Source organism: Kogia breviceps, chromosome 6, assembly GCF_026419965.1.
Source record: "Kogia breviceps isolate mKogBre1 chromosome 6, mKogBre1 haplotype 1, whole genome shotgun sequence".
Taxonomy (NCBI): Eukaryota; Metazoa; Chordata; class Mammalia; order Artiodactyla; family Physeteridae; genus Kogia; species Kogia breviceps.
The window spans coordinates 68043117-68068976 of NC_081315.1; the positions used below are offsets into that span (position 1 = coordinate 68043117).

Sequence of the window (25860 nt, forward strand, 5' to 3'; positions counted from 1 at the left end):
ACACTTTGAATCAAGTTTCTGGCATTTTAACCCTGGCTTCACGACTCTAACGAAAAAAGCAGTGTGATGTATTGCAGAGCCCATGGGCATAGGAATCAGATGGCTCTCAGTTTGCATCCCCCTCTGTCAGTTGCTAGCTGTCACTACTTTAAACACATTTCTTAACCTCTGACATTTTGTCTTCTCTAAAATGGCAACAGTAGTGTCTATGTCACTTACAAGGTTATTGTGGAGTTTGAAAGAAATGGTGTATATTAGTGTGTTTGACATACAGAAGACCCTCAATAAATTATCACTATTGTTGCAGTTCTCTGAACCTCCCATTTCTTCATTGTAAGGAAATAAGTGAGTTGAGCTTATTTCTGTAATTTTGGAGCCATCTCTGTATTTCCTTTCAGCTCTGAATCTCCAAGATTTAAAATAATAATTTGACCCCTTCACATACATACATCTGCTCCGATATAAAAAATATATATTGCTACTGTGGTAGGATTTTAAGTCAGATAATAACCAACATAGTATTACTGAGCATTTCCTGTTTTTCAGATACTGTGCAAAGGGCTTTGCATACATGATCACATTTATTGTCATAACAAACATTATTATAATACTAATTTTACAGAAGTACTAAATAAAATTTTGAGAAATAAATTATCTAAGAGCACACTGCTAATGAGTGACAACCTGGTAGGTCTGACCCCATAGCGCATGCTCTTAACACTCCTTGACAGAAGGCAGCACGTTTGGGCAAAGGGAAACTTGGGCTTCGGTGCAGTCACACTCACAACCTCGGGGGGGGGGGGGGCCCTAGAGCTAGGCCGGCCAATCAAAGGAATCCTAAATTGGGGTGAGGGGCTGGGCCTTTACACTCCTGCATCAACCAGTCACTGGACACAGGCTGCCCCCTGGAAAGGGATTGTACCATGGGAAAGTGGCTCTTTTTGCCAACATTCAGTAGCTGAAGACCTGCTTTAGTCCTGAAGGGGTGACCTAGGTGGTGCAGCACAGCATCCACCCCAGGACACCATAGGCCTCCTAAAGACAGGGCTCTGAACACCCAAGGGACAGATCCCGTTTCTTTTCATTTGATATGGTTTTTCTGTCATGATACTATACAAAGAACATGGGTATCAAACACATGGGACAGTTAGATGAATGGGTAGAGGTCACTGGACCTAACAAGAGACACATCCCTCAAGAAGGGGCTTCCTAAAGCAGATGGTACCTGACCCCTTATTTCAGGCAGGAGAGCCAGTCCTATCACAGCCATGAGAAGCGACATTATCCCGTTTGTACAAAATCCTGCATGGAAAGTGCCTTCAACTAGACCGCGTGTTGCCCTTGTGCAAGTTTTAAAAGACTCTCTTAAGCGAAAGCTTAAATTCGTGGATGACCCCCATCCGTGCACACTCCTGCACCCCCGCAGGGACGGAAGGCGGCCAAGCCGGGCTGCAAGTGTGAGTCCTGTGCGGGTCCGCGACGGCGGTCTCCCCGCGGGCCGAGCCAACTGCCTCGTCCAGTCTCTCCTAAACCACCCAGACCCTCGGCTTCCCGTCCGCAAACAGGAATGGCGCTGCATTTGAAGTTCCCCATCTCCCACGTAAACGTAAACGTAAACGTGGGAGTTATCAAGGGGCGCTGGGGCTGGGGAGGAGAAAGAGGTAGTCTAAACTCGGGGCGCACCAGCGAAAGCAGCGACCTGTGAACCCAGCGCGGCAAAACCACTTCACAGCCCGCGGAATCGCTGCCTCCCCGACCGCGCAGGCGCCTGGGAGCGGGGCTGAGGTTGATACACGACCCCTCACTGCCTCACCTCCGTCCCACCTACCTGGCTGTGCGCTCCCGCCCCCAGGCTCCGCGGCGCCGCTACTGGTCTGACGCCCAGCTCTCACGATCCTCACTCCATCCGCTCAGCCAATGGCCGCGGCGCCAGTGCTCCATTCGCGCGAGTCACACGATGCCGGCAGCTGCGCAGACCAATCACAGCGCCCGGAAGGCGGGGCGGGGGCCCTCGCAAGCCAATAACGGCGGGAGGAATCGCCCGAGCGGCTGAGCCTAGCCAAGCTCGGGAGGAGAAGGCGGCAGGTACAGCGGTGTGCAGGTGAGGGGCCCGGGTGGAAGAGGGTATGGCCGCTGCCCGCGGATGGAGGCCGGGATGGAGGGCGTGGCGGCGGGTACGGGTGGAAAGGGTGAAATCCCTCAGTCAGTGTCGGAACCGGGCACGGCCGTCAGCCGTCCGGGACAGTGGTCACAGCCCAGGGTGCCAGTGTGCCCAGAGTTGTACAAAAGGAGGCTGCAAGATCTGTTTGTGTGCGCGGCGGGGCGTGCGGTTGGGAAGAGCGTCCGAGGAGGGCACTGAAGGATGAATGGGAGTTGGGCAGAGGACGTACCGGCAAGGGACGCTGTTTCGTGGGCAGAGAGGCCCAAGCGGAGGGCGGTCAGAGGCTTTCTTGTAGGAATACCGAGGGTGGGGGCGAGAAGGTGAGAGAGGAGGAGAGCAGAGGCCTAGGGCTTTTATCTGTGGGGAGGCGTTTCCTGGAACCCTAAGGGTTTGGAGAAGGGGTGAACCCTGTCTGCTGTTTAGATGGATGCTGGCATCGTGTTCTGGAGGGAGGATTTAAGAAAGGCACGCTTGGAGGCGCGATCCGGGCACGGCGAAGGGCAGGCACTGCTGGCAGCACTCCGACAGATAAACTTGATGGTTTTAAGGGAATCCACAAACGACTACATTTCTTTTGTCTGAGCCTGTAGCAGGCCTCCAGTCAATCCAGTTGTGCAAGGGTGAAAAAAGGAAAAGAAAATCCACTCTTCATTTCCTTTCCCCTTTCCTCTTTAATTCCTGTTTTTTGCTTCAGTTGTCAACAGTGTGTCCATTTCTCTCCCTTGAGTCTGGAGAGTAAACTCCTCAATGTTAATTAAAGCAGTTATCTCTAAATTGGGTAAGTGTGTGAAGACTTAACCCGGGCACCAGAGATAGAGGCCTGGAACATTCTGTCCCAGATGGCTAAGAAGGTGGTGGCACCAGTTCACTGCGTGGTACAGGAGGTAGGGAGTGTGTGGGTAGGGTTGCAAGAGGCAGTGGCAGAACATGTGGGACATGTTGACTTTGACGTGCCTTTGAACTGTCTAAATTGGAGATGGCCAGTAGATTTTTGGATAATCAGAATCTGGGGTTTAGGAGAGAGGCCTAGAGAGAGAGAGAGTTGTGGATATCAGGATATTCTCGCAACAGGAACAGATAAACTCACTCCAGGTAATCTAGAATAGTTGGAAGGAGTAAAGAAACCATCCATGGGAAACTATTCAGCCTCAATTCTTGAGCCTTCCTTTCTCAAAAGCTGTACCATAGACATAACTAAATCAGAAAGTGCTGTATCCTTTCTCATCTCCTGGTTGAGTCTTTGGAACTGATGTTTCCTCTATATAGAACTATCCCCCCAACCCCATCCCACCTGACTTTACTCTCTTTTAATCTAGTCGCCTCCCCTCCATGCTCCAGGCTTGAGTTTAGATGCCTCTTTCTCTAGGATGCCTCTTTCCCTAGGATGCCTCTTTCCCTGGGTCTCTCTGTTCTATATTTCCAACCCTTTATTGTTCTTGTCACAGATTTTGTGACAGTTTGGTTACTTCTTTGTATACCTCACTAGATTTTATGTTTTGAAGTCAGGGGTGAGGGCAGCAGGGAGCACGGTGGCTATTCCAGACTGGCCAGATAAAATAAACTCAAAAAAATGTTTGTTGGATCTGGAAGCTAGGAGACTTAGTGATTTTACTTAGTAAGAGTAAATTCAGTGCATTGATTAGAATAGGAAACAGATTGTAATTTCTGGAGAATGGATGGGAAATGTGAAAATGAAGGCAGCCTATATGGAATACTCTTTCAAGGGGCTTGGGTAAACTGTGGGAATTATTCCCCTCTTACTATAATATTTATGTGCTTTATTATTTTGGATCACAGTATAGCATAATGAATGAGAGCACAGGCTCCCCCACGTAGCATTTTTGTAATTTGGGAAAGTTACTTAATCTTTCTAAACCTCAGTTTTTCATTTGTAAAATGGGGGTAATAAAAGTGCCTACCTTGAAGGTGTGGTAAAGATTAAAGTCTTTAATATAGAGAGAGCATGTAACACTCTTAGAACAGTTAGTGGCTTATAGAAAGTCCTTAATAATTGTTAGCTGTAGTAGCTACCATGTGTCAGGTCCTATGTTAAGTACTTCACGTGCATTATTTCTTGGACTCATGAGAAGAACTATATTGTTATTCCCTATTTTTTCAGCTTTTTTGAGGTACAGCTGACAAAATTGTAAGATATTTCAAGTATATGTTGTGGTGATTTGATATACATGTACGTCATGAAAAGATTCCCATCATCTAGTTACTATTGTTATTCTTTACATTCTGCAGATAATAAAACTGAGGCTTAAAGAAGTGACAACTTGCTCAAGGTCACACAGCTAGTAACTGGTGTTGGTTTAGCATCATCAGATTTGGTAACGACCTCATGAAAAATGAGGATTGGAACAACTTTTATTTTGTAATTTAGAATATTGAAGACATTTTGGTGTGGATGGGGACCTAGATTGCAAGTACAGTGAGCCCTTGAACAACTCGGGGATTGGGGTGCCAAACCCCTGGGCTGTTGAAAATCCACACATAACTTTTGGCTCCTCCAGAACTGAACTACTGATAGCCTACTGTTGACTGAAGCCTTACCAATAACATAAACAGCTGAGAAAAGAAAACGTTAAAAAATTAGGAGGAGAAAATACATTTACACTACTGTGCTGTATTTATTGATACCATAAGTTTGTGTTTTTTACAAGATGAATGGTCTGTCAGTACCTACATCAACATTGTCTTATATGATACAAAACACTGGATGTTATGAATATTACTAACACCAGGCATCAAAAATGAAAAGATAATATGAAAAAGAAATTCATATTTATTTGCATGTATAAGGATTCATGCATTGATAATGAAGAAGCAGCAATATGATTGCTTTCTGGTCACCTTGTATAGTCGATACTATTGCTTTACAATAGTTCAGCCTATACACTAATAAATGAATCATTATAAAGTTTTATAGCATAGTATTAGTCATATTCATAATACAGTATTGGAAACATTGTTACTTTTTAAAAAAACCACTTCACTGATAATAGGCTGGTTTGCAGTAACACATTAATTTTATATTAAATATCACTCACTTTATGCCTGTGTAAGAATAGTATTTACGTATATTTTATGCATTCATGACATACCTCTTTCTTAATTTTTTTTGATATTTCTAGGCTATGTGGTTCATCTGTGAATTTTTTCAAATTGTTGCAAATCTCCCCAAATTTTTCCAATATATTTATTTTAAAAAATCTGAGTCTAAGGGGACCTGCATAGTTCAAACCTGTGTTTTTGAAGGGTCAGCTGTAGTTGAGTGAGTTGTGTGTGTGAGAATTAACCAGTCAGAGGCTGTTGATCTCTCCCTGGAGACAGAAGTTGGTTGGTCCAAAGAAAAAGAGAAAGGGAACAGTGGCCTGGGGGAGAGATGGTAGACGTTAGGAAAACTTTTCTCAAGAAAGGAAGACTTGAGTATGTTCTTAAACTTGATGGGATGAACTCAGTGAAGAGGGAAAGATGAGAAAGAGTAAGTGATGGACAAGTTCTTGATGAGGTAGGATAAGAACACAAGACCAGACAGTCTTAGAGGAGAGGGTGAGTGAGCACAGGCTGTGGCACAATAGTCCCCGTGCTGTAAGTCACTTGAGAATGAGTAGGACAGAGGAATAGGGATGCAAAGTGAATTCAGAGTCCTGAGGAAGCTGGCTAAGCTTCCTGGGATCCTCTATGGTAAGAGGTCTATGGGGGAAGGGGGCGTTTTAAATACTATTAAGAGTTTCTGAGGCTTAATATATTTGTTTTTAGAGTGGCCCATCATAATTCATAAATTAGGGACATCAGTAAGCATTTTTAGGAAAGTGACATTCTTCATAAGTTTCTCTGTTTTTTGATTTGGTAACCTATTAAACTTATTTATTAAATAAGTAAAACATGCTCATGAAAAAAATTAAAATTGTAAGAAGGTATAAAATGGAAAGTAAAATCTTTCTCCTCTTCATACCCCCCCAACCGTGTATACATATGCATTTTCTGTACATTTTCTGTGTTTGTGTGTGTGTCTGTCACATGTACATATGCACAAAAGTGCAGAAAGTATATAACCTTTTCACAAAAACATAAGTGGGGTTCTTGCTATACATTCTGCAACTTGCTGTTTCACAACACTGTATCTTAGACATCTTTCTATGTAGAACATGTAGATCTTCCTCCTTTTATGTGGCTGTGTGTCTTTGGAAGGACCTGATAGAATTTATTTAATTCATTTCTTCTTGATGGACTTAACATTTTGTTTTACTTTTTTCTCTTTCTTTTTGCTATTATGAGCAATGCTTCTTTCAGTCTTAGTGTGCTCATCTTGGTACACTTGAGTGAGAAAATGGCTGGGTCAAAAGGTGTATTCATTTTGAGTTGTAATAAATACTGTGAATTTTATAGACTAATCCTCCCATCAACAATGTACAATGGTGCCTGTTTCCCCAGATTGTTACTGGGTACTGGGCATTATGAAACTTAAAGATTTTGTTTTAAGATGCATTTACTATTTTAGTCAAATTGAACTGATTATTTGCTTAGTAAGCATTTGTATTTATTTTTCTGTGAACCTTCCGTGAATGGTCTTTGTCATTTTTCTGTTGGGTTTTTAGGCTTTTTCTAAAGCACTCATTGTAGCCCTTTGTCATAATTTTTGGAAATATTTTTCCCAGTTTGTCATTTGATCTTTGACTTTATTTATGATTGTCTTTTTAGTCCCCATTATAAGTATTTAATTTTTGTGAAGTCATGTTTGGCAGACTTTTTCTTTATAGATTCTTTTAGTTTTAAGTGACCCAACTATTGCTCATTGAAATTACAAGTTTTTCCTTGAGACCACACTGAAAAGTCTCTAAAGATGGCTTGAAATTTCTTATCTACTATTGTTCTTCAGATCCTGCTCTTGAAAGTTAACATGTGACTTTTTTTGTTTGTTTGTTTTTTTGTGGTACGCGGGCCTCTCACTGTTGTGGCCTCTCCCGTTGCGGAGCACAGGCTCCGGACTCGCAGGCTCAGTGGCCATGGCCCATGGGCCCAGCCACTCTGCGGCATGTGGGGTCTTCCCGGACCAGAGCACGAACCCGCGTCCCCTGCATCGGCAGGCGGACTCTCAACCATTGCTCCACCAGGGAAGCCCTAACATGTGACTTTTAAATCATACATCACAAATGGAGGTGGTGATGACATCCTGTAGACTGGGGTTTTTAATCATGTTTAGGACTTGAGAGATTGGCACTCCTCTAGTAATTTAAAAATTAATCAGAAGCATTTTAAAAACTGTTTTCTTAGAATTTCATTGTTTAACTTGCTTATTTATTTATTTACTTATTTTTGCAGAATTATAAGGCTGTCTGCAGATTTGAAAAATGGCAACAAATGAAAGTATCAGCATCTTTAGTTCAGCATCCTTGGCTGTGGAATATGTAGATTCACTTTTACCTGAGAATCCTCTGCAGGAACCATTTAAAAATGCTTGGAATTATATGTTGAATAATTATACAAAGTTCCAGATTGCAACATGGGGATCCCTCATAGTTCATGAGGTCCTTTATTTCTTGTTCTGTTTACCTGGATTCTTGTTTCAATTTATACCTTACATGAAAAAGTACAAAATTCAAAAGGTGAGTATGATGGACTTGCAATGGAGTATTGTCATTAGTCTTGTTGAATATTTTTAAGGTAAATATAACTTTATAAGTCAAAATAAACTAGATCAGGGCTGTCCAATAGACATATAATGAAGCTACATGTGTAATTTTCAAGTAGAATACATTAAACAGTAAAAAGAAATAGGGAAAATAATGTTAGCAATATATTTTAATCCAATAAATCTCAACTGTTACATTTCAGTAAGTAATCAAAATTTAAAAGTTTTAATGGGATATGTTATGTTCTTATCCTTATAATAAATATTTGAAATCCAGTGTATATTTTATGCTAATTTCAGCCCATCTCAGTTAAGAGTAGCTGTATTTAAAATGTTCAATAGCCACATTTCTAGTTGCTACCATATTGGACAGCACAACCCTAGAGCATTTACTGATAAGGTTTCAAGAATAATTTGTTAAATTTTGCCTTAAGTAGATGTGATGTTTATCTAATTTGGGTATATAAGTTTTAATTTTAAAAAATTTTGTTTACTGAGATATAGTTGATATACAGTATATTAGTTTCAGATGTACAACATTGTGATTCAAAATTTTTATACATTATACTCCATTTAAAGTTATTATAAAATATTGACTATATTCCCTATGCTATACAATATATCCTTGTTACTTATCTATTTTATACATAGTAGCTTGTACTCTTAATCCCCTACCTCTAACTCCTTCCCCTTTTCCTCTCCCTGCTGGTAACCACTAATTTGTTCTCTATATCTGTGAGTCTGTTTTGTTATATTTGTTCATTTATTTTGGGTTTCTTTCCCCACATGTAAGTGATAACGTACATATTTGTCTCTCTCTGACTTATTTCACTTTGCATAATACCTTCCAGGTCCATCCATGTTGTTACATATGGCAAAATTTCATTCTTTTTTATGGTCAAGTAGTATTCCATTGTGTATATATGCCACATCTTCTTCATCCATTCATCTGTTAATGGACACTTAGGTTGCTTCCATATCTTGGCCATTGTAAAGAATGCTGCTATGAACGTTGTGGGTGTTTTCAAATTAGTGTTTTTATTTTTTTCAGATATATACCCAGGAGTGGAATTGCTGGATCATATGGTAGTTCTATTTTTAGTTTTTTGAGGAACCTCCATACTGTTTCCCACAGTGGCTGCACCAATTTAGATTTGTACCAACTGTGTACTAAGGTTCCCTTTTCTTTGCAACCTTGCCAGCATTTGTTATTTGTAGTCTTTTTGATTATAGCCATTCTGACAGGTGTGAGGTGAACTCTCATTGTGGTTTTGATTTACATTTCCTTGATGATTAGTGGTGTTGACCATCTTTTCATGTGCCTTTTGGCCATCTGTATGTCTTCTTTGGAAAAATGTCTGTTCAGGTCTTGTGCCCATTTTTTAATCAGTTTTTTTTTTTTTTGATGTTGAATTGTATGAGCTGTTTGTATATTTTGGATATTAACCCCTAATCAGTCATATTATTTGCAAATATTTTCTCCCATTCAGCAGATTGTCTGTTTTGTCAAAGGTTCCCTTTGCTGTCCAGAAAAGCTTTTAAGTTTAATGAGGTCTCATTTGTTTATTTTTGCTTTTGTTTCCTTTGCTTTAGGAGGCAGATCCAAAAAACTGTTGTTATGGTTTATGTCAGAGTATTCTGCCTATGTTTTCTTTTAGGAGGTTTATGGTGGTTCCATACAAGTTTTAAAATTATTTGTCCTAGTTCTGTGAAAAATGCCACTGGTGTTTTGATAGGGATTGCATTGAATCTGTAAATTACCTTGGGTAATGTGGTCATTTTAACAATATTGATTCTTCCAATCCATGAACATGGTATATCTTTACATCTATTTGTGTTGTTTTCAGTGTCTTTGATCAGTGTCTTACAGTTTTCTGTTCTGTGTATTAAATTTGTATCCAGCAACGTTACCAAATTCATTGATGAGCTCCAGTGGTTTTCTGGTGGCATCTTTAGGATTTTCTATGTATAGTATAGTATCATGTCATCTGCAAACAGTAGCAGTTACTTCTTCCTTTCCAGTTTGGATTCCTTTTATTTATTTTTCTTGTCTGATTGCTGTGGCTAGGACTTCCAATACTGTGTTGAATAAAAGTGGCAAAAGTGGTCATCCTTGTCTTGTTCCTATCTTAGAGGAAGTGTTTTCAGCTTTTCACCATTGAGTATGTTGTTAGCTGTGGACTTATCATCTGTGGCCTTTATTATGTTGAGATATGTTCTTTCTGTACCCACTTTATGGAGAGGCTTTATCATACATAAATTTTAATTTTTAAATTAGCTGGAAGGGAAGGTTATGGGGATTCATGAGTATTATTTTGCAGTTCACTCCAGCCCTTGATGTCTCAACTCTTAAATGTATGTTAATATGCTAAGACTTTGATTAAGACTGTTAAGGTTTTGTTTTTACCCTAAATATATCATGGTAATTCTGCAGCATTCATGTCATCCCCCACAAAATGATGATGCTCCTAGCTTCTAGGTATTTGCTTCAGTGTACTAAATGTTTCTTGAGAGCTTGCTGTGCATGACAAAGTGTTGAGATATACGCAGTGTCTCTTCTCAGTTTTAAACATAGGGAAAATAGTGAACTCTAGTAATGTGTAGACTAATGAGTTTGACATCCTTCCCAGGAAGGAATCTGCACCAGCTTGTTAGAGAAAGAAATGATTTGTTGACACTTGGTAAACCCACGATAGTTTCTAATGTTTACTGTTAACTTTTTTCAAAAAGTCATGCCAAACTCAAACTCAAGGGCACACAGTCTTGGTGGAAAGCAGGCATCTTGGGAGTGTTCACCTAAGGAGACTTGTTTGTACTCATTGAGTCCATGTCGGGTGGCAGTCAGTTCACACATCCTCTCCGACCAGTCTCTTCTCTTTGTAGCCTCTCCCAGTGAGTCTCACTTTAAGCAAGTACTAACATTGATTCTCTCTGGGGATAGTGCAGAGGGTCAGCTGCCTGTGGACTCCAAGCCAAAGGAGGGAAGAACAAAGGGTAAAGGGAGAAGGAATTAAAAGGTTTGTGGCCTAAAGGAGAGTATCCTGTTACTGTAAATAAAGGGCACAACATTTCCAGAATAATTATTATAAAAAGGCCTGCTTTGAAAGGCAGAATTGAGTTTGGATGTCTAAGTTCTCATGCATGCTTGGAATTCTGGCTGCCACGGGTCACCCATTGGTTTATTTATGGGGCTGATTTGTTGTATGGCTGTCCAGGCCAAAGTATCCATGTCTGTCTTCTGCCCTCTACAGTTGACTCACTGGTCAGAGGTGGTAACTTTTTCAGAGAGAGAAAGACCTGTTTCATTCAAGGTTTTATGAAGACTTTAGAATAAAATGTGGCAAAAGAAAGGACAAGAAGTAATCTAGTTTACAACTAGTTACTGATAAACAAGAGATCCAAAGCCTCCAGGTCTGTACTCAGCATGTCTTCCTTGAGTTTCACAACCATTAAGGTCCCTGCTTTGAGATTTTTCGATACTAAAATTAGTTGTGAAGATAATCAGTACAAATTTTCACAATATAAGGGGGTTTAAAAACAAGCCAAAAAATCAGTGTACACAGGTTTACACATTTTAAAGGCAGATACCCTGAAACAGTGAGGGTACAGGAAAAAGTTGCTGGTGGAGCTAACACTGAATGAAGACTCTGCTTTGAAACAGAATAGACAGCTAATGCACATGCTTGTAGTGGGGAGAATATTCACAGGAATGAGAGTAATGAAGTAGACCTTGCAGGATTTTTTTAAGTCTTACATCTTGATAATTCTCTAGGAATTTTCCTCAAGGATTTATACACTAAAAACATTCTTTCTGAAGTTTGTGGTCCTGGTAAACAGTAAAGCATGTGATTTTTTAGTTACCGTTGATTCATTTTTGTGTTAATTTCTGCAGCTACATCAGTATTAGAGTCTAGCCAGAATATCACAAGTCAGTTAAACATAGTTCTGTGGGAAAAAGAGTGCCTTTGCCGGCCCAAGCCAGAATCTTCCATTTATTTTGTCCCCAATCACAGACTGGAAGTTTGGAGGAGCGGGGTCAGATCATGCTCAGGGTAGAAATAGACAATTATAAATTATCTCGCCTAATTCCCTCATTTTATTGTTGAGCAGACTGAGATGTGAGCTTCACAGAGGCCCTGAGGTTAGAGCCAGCTCTCCAGACTGATTACCAGTTGAATACTGTTTCTTTTTTGTCAGGGAGGGTAACTCTCCCAAAGAATTTCAAGAATAGCACTGGAACCCTAGATTTTAGTTAGTCCAAGTTCTGCTAATAACTGCCTGTGTGATCCTGGGCAGGGAGGTTGACCTCCGGGCCTCTGCTGAGGTCAGTGGTTTCATCCTAGGGATATTATGATTCAGTTAAAAAATTTGCCTTGGTAGGTTTCTGAATTTTTAGGTAAGGACATTTAAAACAAAGCAATAACTATTTATTATCATCATCTTTTTGTAAAACCAAAAGCACTTTTTAACTAATTGCACCCCTTTAAATTGAATAAATTTTAGACTTATATATGGTTTGCTAAGCAAGTCAATAATCCTGATGAGGTTTTGTGAACGTTTCACTACATTAATCTCACTTCCTCATTTTGACTTTAATCTGTGAACTTCATCTGTGGGCAGTAGCTCTCTGTTCTTTGGGAACCACTGGACATATTTGTTTTCTAAGTTCTTCCAGCTCAGAGAATTTCTAATTCTGTCAATGTATAAGAACAAAAATGCACTTATTTCTGGGAATAAAAACCACTGAATGGCTGGCAGTGTTGATTTACCTGTGTAATAAGGCTTCCAATGCTATGTGTGCAGCTGCCTCAGCAATTGGGAGAACCCAACTGTGATCTTAGCGTAACACATTTCTTCCTCTCTGGCTTTCCTGATAAAAGAAGTAAATGATCTGTGTGCAGCAAAGACAAGAGTTATTCATTCTGTAGTGCTCCTTTGGTTTGTAGAGATCATCGGGACCATTATGCCTGGGTTTGTCTGTTGACAATTTCTTCACCTATTTAAAGTAGTGATAATATCGATAGTTGTCAGGGTTTTAGAAGTGGGTGCGTGTGTGTGTGTGTGTGTGTGTGTGTGTGTGTTGTGGTTCCTGGACCTTAGTTACTGTAACACAGCAATTATAATATAGAATTCACATAACATAGGATTAATTAAATAACATAAACTTAAGTCCCCATATAAACATTAGAGAAAAAGTTATGAATTTACTTCTAGTTTTCAGTGAAACTCCTGATGGCAGAGGCTAATACTAAATATTTTGATTTTTTTCTCTATAGGATAAACCAGAAACATGGGAAAATCAATGGAAATGTTTTAAAGTACTTCTCTTTAATCACTTTTGTATCCAGCTTCCTTTGATTTGTGGAACTTATTATTTTACAGAGTATTTCAATATTCCTTATGATTGGGAAACAATGCCAAGATGGTATGTAGATGAAGATTTGCCTTTTATACTCAGTCATGGTTTATCATTCAATTAAAATATCCTTAATGTTATTTTCTTTCTTCATTTGGTTAATGTTTGTTTCTTCTAAACTTTGGAAATAAATAAAATGTAGAAAAGTAAACTGTAACAGAAACTTAAAATGTTCCCATTTTTATATGTTTCTATATTTTAGTGTAATATTTTTATTGGAAGGTGAGTTTATTGCATCAGAAGTTTCCATAGCATCCTTTATATGATTGTATACAGATACACATGCTTACACCAAGAAAAAATATATTTCATTTTAAGTCTAAAATGAAAGAAAAAAATGAGAGAATAGTTTGTGAAGTTTATAAAAATTATGTCCATACAGACACAAATATATATTATCTGAGCATAAATATTTATGTTCAGATAATATTTGTATTCAACTGTCTGTTCTGACTTAACCTGAATACAGATGTACAGTATATAGATATGTGCTTTTTCTATTACTGTATATTCAACATATAAAAATTTCTGTGTTCATATGTATATAAAATATATTTTGCCCATTGCACTTATGTGCTTCTCTTTGTCAGGAAAAAACAATGATTTTACTATTATTAATCTTAATTCAAGTCCTTTATCAATGTTACTCTTTTCCTAGAAGTTTTGAGTTTTGTTTCTTAACTCTGATTTTATACCTGTGACTTTTTTTTAAGCGAATTAGAATTGGTATGGTGGTCAGCTTCTTTAACCCTTCTTCAGGTGGTATCATATAGCTAGCTTGCATCTATACGTATTGTTTTGAGAATTTGTTGATCAATATAACCAATTAGGTCAAGCTGGTATTTGGTTTTATGCAGTGTCTCCAGCAGTGATCCCAGGTAAAAGTCTAGATTGTTTAAATAAAAGTTATTTAATCCTCATTATAGTATTTTCATCTTAAAGGTACATGCTTTTGGCAAGATGCTTTGGCTGTGCAGTGATTGAGGATACCTGGCACTACTTCCTGCATAGGCTCTTACACCACAAAAGAATATATAAGCATATTCATAAAATTCATCATGAGTTTCAGGTATGTTAGAACTATATTTAATACATTTTTTTCTATTAGAGGCAAAAATGTCATTAAAAAAAAAAATCTCCTGGACTTTTAAAAAAATTGTCAGTGGTGTTTTTATTTCTTTTTCCTTTGACATGATTGTTAAGAATATAATACACACACACCTAAACACAAAGGGAGTTCTGCAGATTTTCTTTAATATCTTAATTTCACGGTAAATTGAAACCTGAAAGAAAAATGTTATGTGAAATCGTTCATTTTTGTCTTTGGGTCCCGAGCACTATCCTCACTCAGTTGGGTACCTGGCAGTTTGATACAGGCCTCTAGTGCTGTTAAGGTCATTTAAGTGGGACCCCAAAACAACAAACGTTGAATCGTTAAATTCCTAAAACAATTTCCGAGTTAGTTTTAACACATTTCCACATCATTGCTAACTCCTTCCCACAAAACAGTGATTTTTATCAGAACTGCTTTGATGTTAGCTTTGTCAAATTTGTTATTTTGGTATGTTCTTCATTGATCCTAATTACATGATATGATAAACCAAACATCCCTTTCTTGGCAGAACAAATTTAGGTGCATAAACCAAAATTAGAATTCAAGTCAATTGTTTAATGCCTTTATCTCAAACCATCAAAGACTACTATTAAAATAGATTGTTTTAAGGACATCCCTAGACCTTTTAATGTTTGGTAAGAACAAAAAAACATTTGTATTGAGAATTACTGTTAATGTTTACATATGTATGGCTAGATATATAGTTGAGCCTCAACATCCACAGGTTCTGAATTCATGAATTCAACCAACCAAGGATTGAAAATATTTGGGAAGAAAATTCCAGAAAGTTCCGAAAGGCAAAACTTGAATTTGCCTCGAGTGGACAACTATTTACATAACGTTTAAATTGTATTTACAACAATTACACAGCATTTACATTGTATTAGGTATTATAAATAATCTATAGATGATTTAAAGTATATGGGAGGATGTGCATAGGTTATATACAAATACTGCACCATTTTATATAAGGGACTTGAGCATCCTTGGAGTTTGGTATCCATGGAGGTCCTGGAACCAATACCCCTGGGATACCTAGGGATGACTGTACTATCATAACATATAGAAGGGATATAATTTTATAAAACAATATACATAAATAAATTAGAATATATATATTAGTCAGGGTTCTCCAAAGAAACAAAATCAATAGGAGATATACACACACACACAGATTTATTTTAAGGAACTGATTCATTCACTTGTGGGGGCTGGTGAATCTGAAATCAGTAGGGCAGCTCACAGGTTGGAAACGCAGGTGAGAGTTGATGTTGCAGGCCTGGATCTCAATTCCTTAGGGCAGCAGGCTGGAAACCAGGCAGGGTTTCTGTATTGTAGTCTTGAGAATTCCTTCGTTCTTGGGAAGCCTCAGTCTTTGCTTTTAAGGCCTTCATTTGATTGGATGAAGCTCATCTGGGTTATGGAGGGTCCTCTTCTTTACTCATGGTCTACTGACTTAACTGTTAATCACATCTAAAAAAGACCTTCACACCAGCATCTAGACTGGCATTTGACCAAGCAGCTGGGCACCATGGCCTAGATAAGTTAACACATAAAATTAACCATCACAATATATTAAGCAATTCTTACTTATTTTAGGCTCCATTTGGAATGGAAGCTGAATATGCACATCCTCTGGAAACCTTAATTCTTGGAACTGGATTTTTCATTGGAATCATGCTTCTATGTGATCATGTTATTCTTCTTTGGGCCTGGGTAACCATTCGTTTGATAGAAACTATTGATGTCCATAGGTAAGTTATGGTTTCTATTCAGGTAAAACTATCATAAAATATCCTTTTTTCATGGCCATAGATTATCTTTATTTCTTTTTTTTTTAAATTGAAATGTAACTGACATGTAACATTGTGTTTTAGGTGTGCAACCTAATGGTTTGATATATGTATATATTGCAGAATGCTCACCACACTGTTCATCTCTACACACAGTTACAAATTCGAGAACTCTTAAGATCTGATCTACTCTCTTAACAACTTTCAGATTCACAGGATTGTTGATTTCAGCCTCCATTCTGTATATTACATGTCCAAGACTTATTCATCTTATAATTGGAAGTTCATACCCTTTGACCACCTTCACCCATTTCATGCACCGTAATCATTGTCATAGGTTATCTTTTTTCCTAAGTAGAGTAATAGGAGAAGTTAACCTTGTTAATGTTACTATTTTTAATAAACAGGAGAACGTAATCATTGGATAAAAGTTCAAATAATAATTTTGGGGTTTTTTTACATTCCTATCTGTGGTTGTTGTCATTTTTATGGTGAGAGTATATTCATGTATCATTTGAGAAAATGAAATAAAATTTTGATAAGTGCTGCAGAACTGCCCTCCAAAAGTGCCCCTCTCTACACACCCAGCAGGAACCTGTAAGAATGCTTTCCCTGCACCCAACACTCTTTGTTTCCTTTTTTTTTTTTTTTTTTTTTTTGCGGTATGCGGGCCTCTCACTGTTGTGGCCTCTCCTGTTGCGGAGCACAGGCTCCGGACACGCAGGCTCAGCAGCCATGGCTCACGGGCCCAGCCGCTCCGCGGCATGTGGGATCTTCCCGGACTGGGGCACGAACCCGTATCCCCTGCGTCGGCAGGCGGACTCTCAACCACTGCGCCACCAGGGAAGCCCACCAACACTCTTTGCAAACTGGACATTACAGTCTTGTTAATCTTGGTCAGTAGGAGGGCAGAGAGCCTTCAGGGTTATGCACTGCATTCCCCAGGGGCTGGTGAGGCTGCATGGCTGCCTTTGTACTGGGTTGTTTTTTTTTTTCCAATCTCCCGATTCATCCCACCACCACCACCCCTCCCCGCCCGCTTGGTGTCTACGTTTGTTCTCTACATCTGTGTCTCTATTTCTGCCTTGCAAACCTGGTTCATACGTACCATTTTTCTAGATTCCACATATATGCGTTAATATACGATGTTTGTTTTTCTCTTTCTGACTTACTTCACTCTGTATGACAGTCTCTTAAGTCCATCCATGTCTCTGCAAAGGACCCAATTTCATTCCTTCTTATGGCTGAGTAATATTCCATTGTATATATGTACCACATCTTCTTTATCCATTCGTCTATTGATGGGCATATAGGTTGTTTCCATAACCTGGCTATTGTAAACAGTGCTGCACTGAACATTGGGGTGTATGTGTCTTTTTAATTATGGTTTTCTCTGGGTATATGCCCAGTAGTGGGATTGCTGGGTCATATGGTAATTCTATTTTTAGTTTCTTAAGGAACCTCCATAATGTTCTCCATAGTGGCTGTATCAGTTTACATTCCCACCAGCAGTGCAAGAGGGTTCCCTTTTCTCCACACCCTCTCCAGCGTTTGTTGTTTGTAGATTTTCTGATGATTCCCATTCTAACTGGTGTGAGGTGATACCTCATTGTAGTTTTGATTTGCACTTCTCTAATAATTAGTGATGCTGGGCAGCTTTTCATGTGCCTCTTGGCTATCTGTATGTGTTCTTTGGAGAAATGTCTATTTAGGTCTTCTGCCTATTTTGGGATTGGGTTGTTTGTTTTTTTTAATATTGAGCTTCATGAGCTGTTTATATATTTTAGAGATTTATCCTTTGTCCGTTGATTTGTTTTCAAATATTTTCTCCCATTCTGAGGGTTGTCTTTTCATCTTGTTTACGGTTTCCTTTGCTATGCAAAAGCTTTTAAGTTGCATTAGGCCCCATTTGTTTATTTTTGTTTTTGTTTCCATTCTTCTAGGAGGTGGATCAAAAAAGATCTTGCTGTGATTTATGTCAAAGAGTGTTCTTCCTATGTTTTCCTCTAAGAGTTTTAGTGTCCTGTCTTAACATTTAGGTCTTTAATCCATATTGAGTTTATTTTTATGTATTGTTGTTGGGGAGTGTTCTAATTTCATTCTTTTACATGTAGCTGTCCAGTTTTCCCAGCACCATTATTGAAGAGACTGTCTTTTCTCCATTGTATATCCTTGCTTCCTTTGTCATAGATTAGTTGACCATAGGTGCGTGGGTTTATCTCTGGGCTTTCTATCCTATTCCATTGATCTATATCTGTGTTTTTGTGCCAGTACCATATTGTCTTGACTACTGTAGCTTTGTAATATGGACTGAAGTCAGGGAGTCTGATTCCCCCAGCTCTGTTTTCTCCCTTCAGGATGCTTTGGCAATTCGGGGTCTTTTGTGTCTCCATACAAATTTTAAGATATTTTGTTCTAGTTCTATAAAAAATGACATTGTTAATTTGATAAGGATTGCATTGAATCTGTAGATTGCTTTAGGTAGTATAGTCATTTTCACAATATTGATTCTTCCAATCCAAGAACATGGTATATCTCTCCATCTGTTTGTCATCATTGATTTCTTTCATCAGTGTCTTACAGTTTTCTGAGTACAGGTCTTCTACCTCCTTAGGTAGGTTTATTCCTAGGTATTTTATTCTTTTTGGTGCAATGGTGAATGGGATTGTTTCCTTAATTTCTCTTTCTGATCTTTCGTTGTTAGTGTATAGGAATGTAAGAGATTTCTGTGCATTAATTTTGTATCCTGGGACTTTACCAAAATCATTGGTTAGCTGTAGTAGTTTTCTGGTGGCATCTTTAGGATTATCTGTGTATAGTATCATGTCATCTGCAAACAGTGACAGTTTTACTTCTTCTTATCCAATTTGGATTCCTTTTATTTCTTTTTCTTCTCTGATTCCCATAGCTAGGACTTCCAAAGCTATGTTGAATAATAGTGGTGAGAGTGGACATCCTTGTCTTGTTCCTGATCTTAGAGGAAATGCTTTCAGTTTTTCACCATTGAGAATGCTGTTTGCTGTGAGTTTGTCATATATGGCCTTTATTATGTTGAGGTAGCTTTCCTCTGTGCCCACTTTCTGGAGAGCTTTTATCATAAATGGGTGTTGAAATTTGTCAACAGCTTTTTCTTCATCTATTGAGATGATCATTTGGTATTTATTCTTCAATTTGTTAATAGGGTGTATCATATTGATTGATTTGTGTATGTTGAAGAATCCTTGCATCCCTGGGATAAATCCTTTTCTCCCAGGATAAAAGAATTTTATCCTTTGATCTGTCCATTGGTGTAAATGAGGTGTTAAAGTCCCCCACTATTATTGCATTACTGTCGATTTCCTCTTTTATAGCTGTTAACATTTGCCTTATGTATGCTCCTTTTACTGTGTTGTTGGATTCTGTTTGCTAGTATTTTGTTGAGGATTTTTGCGTCTATATTCATCAGTGATATTGCCCTGTAATTTTCTTTTTTTTTTTTCTCTTTTTTTTTTTTTTTTTTTTTTGCGGTACGCGGACCTCTCACTGCTGTGGCCTCTCCCACTGTGGAGCACAGGCCCTGGATGCACAGGCTCAGCGGCCATGGCTCATGGGCCCAGCCGCTCCACGGCATGTGGGATCCTCCGGACAGGGCATCAGCACGTGGACTCTCAACCACTGCGCCACCAGGGAAGCCCCTAATTTTCTTTTTTTGTAGTATCTTTGTCTGGTTTTGGTATCAGGGTGATGGTGGCCTCGTAGCCTGAGTTTGGGAGTGTTCCTTCCTCTGCAGTGTTTAGGAAGAGTTTGAGAAGGATGGGTGTTAGCTCTTCTCTAAATGTTTGATAGAATTCACCTGTGAAGCCATCTGGTCCTGGACTTTTGTTTGTTGGAAAATTTTTAATCACAGTTTCAATTTCATTACTTGTGATTGGCCTGTTCATATTTTCTATTTCTTCCTGGTTTCTTCTTGGAAGGTTTTACCTTTCTAAGAATTTGTCCATTTCTTGCAGGTTGTCCATTTTATTCGCATAGGTTGCTTATAGTAGTCTCTTGTGATGCTTTGTACTTCTGCAGTGTCTGTTGTAACTTCTCCTTTTTCATTTGTAATTTTATTGATTTGAGTCCTCTCCCTCCTTTTCTTGATGAGGCTGGCTAAAGGTTTATCAATTTTGTTTATCTTCTCAAAGAACCAGCTTTTAGTTTTATTGATCTTTGCTATTCTTTTCTTTGTTTCTATTTCATTTATTTCTGCTCTGATCTTTATGATTTCTTTCCTTCTACTAACTTTGGGTTTTGTTTGTTCTTCTTTCTCTAGTTCCTTTAGGTGTAAGGTTAGATTGTTTATTTGAGATTTTTCTTGTTTCTTGAGGTAGAATTTTATAGCTATAAACTTCCCTCTTAGGACAGCTTTTGCTGCATCCCATAGGTTTTGGGCCATCATGTTTTTATTGTCATTTGTTTCTAGGTATTTTTTGATTTCCTCTTTGATTTCCTCAGTGATCTCTTGGTTATTTAGTAACATATTGTTTAGCCTCCATGTGTTTGTGTTTTTTACATTTTTTTTCCTTGTGATTGATTTCTAATCTCATAGCGTTGTCGTCAGAAAACATGCTTGATATGATTTTGGTTTTCTTAAATTTACTGAGACTTGATTTGTGACCCAAGATGTGATCTATCTTGGAGAATGTTCCGTGTACACTGAAGAAAGTGTAATCTGCTCTTTTCAGGTGGAATGTCCTATAAATATCAATTAAATCTATCTGGTCTATTGTGTCATTTAAAGCTTCTGTTCCCTTATTAATTTTCTCTCTGGATGATCTGTCCATTGGTGTAAGTGAGGTGTTAAAGTCCCCCAGCGTTATTGCATTACTGTCGATTTCCTCTTTTATAGCTGTGAGCATTTGCCTTATGTATTGAGGTGCTCCTATGTGGGATGCATATATATTTATAATTGTTATATCTTTTTCTTGGATTGATCCCTTTATATTATGTAGTGTCCTTCCTTGTCTCTCATAGCATTCCTTATTTTAAAGTCTACTTTATCTGATATGAGTATTGCTACTCCAGCTTTCTTATGATTTCCATTTGCATGGAATATCTTTTTCCATTCCCTCACTTTCAGTCTGTATATGTCCCTAGGTCTGAAGTGGATGTCTTATACACAGCATATATATGGGTCTTGTTTTTGTATCCATTCAGCGAGCCTGTGTCTTTTGGTTGGAGCATTTAATCCATTCACATTTAAGGTGGTTATCGATATTTATGTTCCTATTACCATTTTCTTAATTGTTTGGGGGTTGTTTTTGTAGGTCCTTTTCTTCTCTTGTGTTTTCCACTTAGAGAAGTTCCTTTAGCATTTGCTGTAGAGCTGGTTTGGTGGTGCTGAATTCTCTTAGCTTTTGCTTGTCTGTAAAGCTTTTGATTTCTCTGTTGAATCTGAATGAGATCCTTGCCAGGTAGAGTAACCTTGGATGTAGGTTCTTCCCCTTCATCACTTTAACTATATCATGCCACTCCCTTCTGGCTTGTAGAGTCTCTGCAGAGAAATCAGCTGTTAACTTTTTGGGGGTTCCCTTGTATGTTATTTGTCATTTTTCCCTTGTTGCTTTTAATAATTTTTCTTTATCTTTAATTTTTGTCAATTTGATTACTATGTGTCTCAGCATGTTTCTCTTTCATTTTATCCTGCCTGGAACTCTCTATGCTTCCTGGACTTGGGTGGCTATTTCCTTTCCCATGTTAGGGAAGTTTTCAACTGTAATCTCTTCACATATCTTCTTGGGTCCTTTCTCTCTCTCTTCTCCTTCTGGGATCCCTATAATTCAAATGTTGGTGCATTTAAGGTTGTCCCAGAGGTCTCTTAGGCTGTCTTCATTTCTTTTTGTTCTTTATTTTTCGTGGCAGTGAATTCTACCGTTCTACCTTTTAGGTCACTTACCCATTCTTCTGCCTCACTTATTCTCCTGTTGATTCCTTCTAGTGTATATTTCATTTCAGTTATTATATTATTCATCTCTGTTTGTTTGTTCTTTTATTCTTCTAGGTCTTTGTTAATCATTTCTTGCCTCTTCTCGATCTTTGCCTCCATTCTTTTTCTGAGATCCTGGATCACCTTGACTATCATTATTCTGAATTCTTTTTCTGGAAGATTGCCTATCTCCACTTCATTTAGTTGTTTTTCTGGGGTTTTATCTTATTCCCTTCATCTGGTACATAGTCCTGCCTTTTCATTTTGTCTATCTTTCTGTGAATGTGGTTTTTGTCCCACAGGCTGCAGGATAGTAGTTTTTCTTGCTTCTGCTGTCTCCCTCTGGTGGATGAGGCCATCTAAGAGGCTTGTACAAGCTTCCTGATGGGAGGGACTGGTGGTGCGTAGAGGTGGGTGTTGCTCTGGTGGGCAGTGCTCACTAAAACTTTAATCCATTTGTCTGCTGATGGGTGGGGCCAAGTTCCCTGCCTGTGCATTGTTTGGCCTGAGGCAGCACTGGAGCCTAGAGGCTCTTTGGTGGAGCTAATGGCGGACTCTGGGAGGGCTCACACCAAGGAGTGCTTCCCAGAACTTCTGCTGCCAATGTCTTTGTCCCCGAAGTGAGCCACAGCCGCCCCCTGCCTCTGCAGGAGACCCTCCAACACTAGCAGGTACAGCTAGTTTAGTCTCCTATGGGGTCACTGCTCCTTCCGCCTGGGTCCTGATGCACAGAGTACTTCTTGTGTGTCTTCCAAGAGTGGAGTCTCTGTTTCCCACAGTCCAGTCGAAGTTCCACAGTGAAATCTCTCTAGCCTTCAAAGTCTGAATCTGGGACTTCCTCCTCCCATTGCTGGACCCCGAGGTTGGGAAGCCTGATGTGGGGCTCAGGACCTTCACTCCAGTGGGTGTACTTCTATGGTGTAAGTGTTCTCCAGTTTGTGAGTCACCCACCCAGTGTTTATGCGTTTTGATTTTATTGTGATTGCGCCCCTCCTACCTTCTCATTGTGGCTTCTCCTTTGTCTTTGGATGTGGGGTATCATTTTTGGTGAGTTCTAATGTCTTCCTTTTGATGACTGTTCAGCAGTTAGTTGTGATTACAGTGCTCTTGCAAGAGGGAGTTGAGCACATGTCCTTCTAATCCACCTGTCTTTGTGCTTGTTGACCAACAGTAATTTTTTCTTTGAATTAGCATTTTATATCATTTGCCAGTTTTTCTGTTAAGGCTATACGTTTTATAACCTATTTATTATAACCAATAATTCTGTTGGTTCATGTGTAAGCTTTGTTTGTTACATATGTTGTAAATATTTTCTCTCCACTGTCATTTGAATTTTAACTCTTGATGGTTCTTTTGCAGTTCTGAAGTTTTAAATTTTTATGTAGTAAAATCTATCAGTTTTTTTTAATGGCTTTTGGATTTCATGCCTTGCAGAGTCTTCCTGAAACATTGTTCAAATGAAAATATTCTTGTTGTTTTCTTTAAAATTTGGTTAAATACTGTAATTCAGGAGCAGCAATTACTTTAGCCTTCTGTAATGAACCTAAACCTAACTCTTACTTGAAAAAAATATTGAAACATCCACCGAATGGATTCATCAAATAAAACGTTTTGTGTACTCCACTGCCCAGCACAGATGAAAACTGCTTGTGATATGTTCATATTTCACATGCTTCCTTTCTGTTGATTGGAAGGCATTTTTTTGTAAATTATTTCTATTAAATGCCTTTTCAAATTCCTAATATCCTGATTTTTCATCATTTGAAAATGATTATATATTTATTGCATTTTTATTTGGGAATTTTCATCTGTGAAAGCAGAATATGAAATTCTAGGAATTGTTTCTAAATCACTAAAGTAGCAAAATTAATGCTTCTAGTCTTAGGCAGGAAAGTGGTAGATGGTGTCTCCTTCAATCTTTCCTTCCATTGGTCTTTTCTCCTTCCTTCCCCCTTCAGACTCCTCAACAGAGGGAAGGATTGGGGTGATTCAGACTGGTATAATTGTAGATATCAGATTTTAGACTTGTAGTTAGAAATAAAGGTGGGTACTCTAAAAGAAGTTGCAAAACAGTAATCCTCAGGTTTAACCTTTGTAATGCTTGGTACTAATTTCATATAACTTTTCTTAAAAAAAATATGTAGTATTATGGGTGTTACAAACTATGGTGAGAAAGTCCTCTAAAACAGAAAAAAAAAAAGTCATGAAAATCTATGTCTAAAGATTCATTAGTATAACCCCTTTTTCATCCCCTGTATATATTAACCAAATAATAATGTCTATTAATTGTTCAAGTTTTTCTTTAATTTCATAAAGTGGTTTCTAGACTATGTACCATTTGCTGTGAGTTTTTGTCTTTTGTAAACATGTCAGAAATAAGTGACTTAGGTAAAGTGGAATGTTATTTGAATGGTTAACAAGCATATTACTATCAATGAAAATGTCAATTATTTAAGGTGTATTTACTTTCTTAATTCCTTTTATCATTTTTATTTCAGTGGTTATGACATTCCTCTCAACCCTTTAAATCTCATTCCTTTCTATGCTGGTTCTCGGCATCACGATTTCCACCACATGAACTTCATTGGAAACTATGCTTCGACATTTACATGGTGGGATAGACTTTTTGGAACAGACTCTCAATTTATTGCCCACATTGAGAAAATGAAGAAGGTTGAAAAAAAGACTGAATAAGCATCTCACATAAACCTTCCTGCAGATACACATTTCCTGAATTGAAGCTAGTAGCTAACATTGCTTCTGGGGAGTGGAAATAAACATGTGTCTTGGTTGCTAAGTGATAAAAAGAACATTAACAACTTTTAATTATCTTCCTATTGGGAACTTTTATATGTTTAAGTACAGTTTCCCTGAGGAAGTTTTAAAGGCCATGTTGCTAACCTTACAAAAAGGATTTAAGTAATGGAAGGAATATTAATGTATGTCTTTTCCCCAAGTTGTACCATAGGCCTGAAGCTGAAATTGGTCTTCAAACCTTTTAAATATATAGTGGCCATTTCAAGAACTCTTAGTAGTACTGAACTTTAAACACTATTTTGGAATTTGCTTAAACATCAAATGCCATGGGTTGAACCACACCAATCTGTATAGTGTGAGTGAATGCTAACTCTGAAATAGCCAGCACCGGGAATTTCTGCTCTTTTCTGGAGCTGACCAGTTTGGGGTGATTCTCTTTCTTTGAGAAGTCCTTTTTGACTGCAATGTACTACTCTTATCTATAAATTAAGGCATTTCTGAATTGATGAAAGACTATTTTAGTCTAAAGGTTTTCAGGTTACTTGAATTTTTTAAACATTGAGCTTTATTTCTGCTATTTACCCTTTCTTTTTTGTATATCAAGTTTTCATTATACTTAAAGCTGTATCTTGAAACTTTGTGAACTGACTTGCTGTATTTGCACTTGGAGCTATTGAAATAAATGTGATATTGTTTGATTATTTGGTTTCCAATTTTGAACATCATTTGTCACCTTTTATTATCAGGAGAAGTACAGGAATCACTAAATTATTAAATTTTGTCATAAAAGGAATAGATTTTATCTTTTTAAGTGCTTCATTTGCTAAACTTTTGGCAGTTTCAACATGTATTTATCAGGCTACCTATTGTGGGAAATTCTATTGATCTAATAAAATGGAGGATATCGAAGCAGCTCTTTTCTCCACTTAGAAAATGTACAGATGGAAGAATGGAGCTAAACTTTTTAGGGCTGGTTTAATTTCAAGTATCTAGAGTCTAATTTAAATCAAGAGGTGATAATTCTAACTTTGTAT

General features: G+C 38.2%; 1 protein-coding gene across 1 annotated transcript; it reads left to right on the forward strand.

Annotated features, from left to right (window-relative positions):
• Window positions 1–1970: 1970 nt before the first annotated feature.
• On the forward strand, window positions 1971–25527 carry MSMO1 (methylsterol monooxygenase 1). Its single transcript, XM_059065876.2, has 6 exons — window positions 1971–2101; window positions 7490–7773; window positions 13076–13224; window positions 14158–14284; window positions 15929–16083; window positions 24568–25527. Exons 2-6 carry the CDS (start codon window positions 7519–7521, stop codon window positions 24761–24763), a joined length of 882 nt encoding a protein of 293 aa, XP_058921859.1. The 5' UTR covers window positions 1971–2101; window positions 7490–7518; the 3' UTR covers window positions 24764–25527.
• Window positions 25528–25860: the final 333 nt, after the last annotated feature.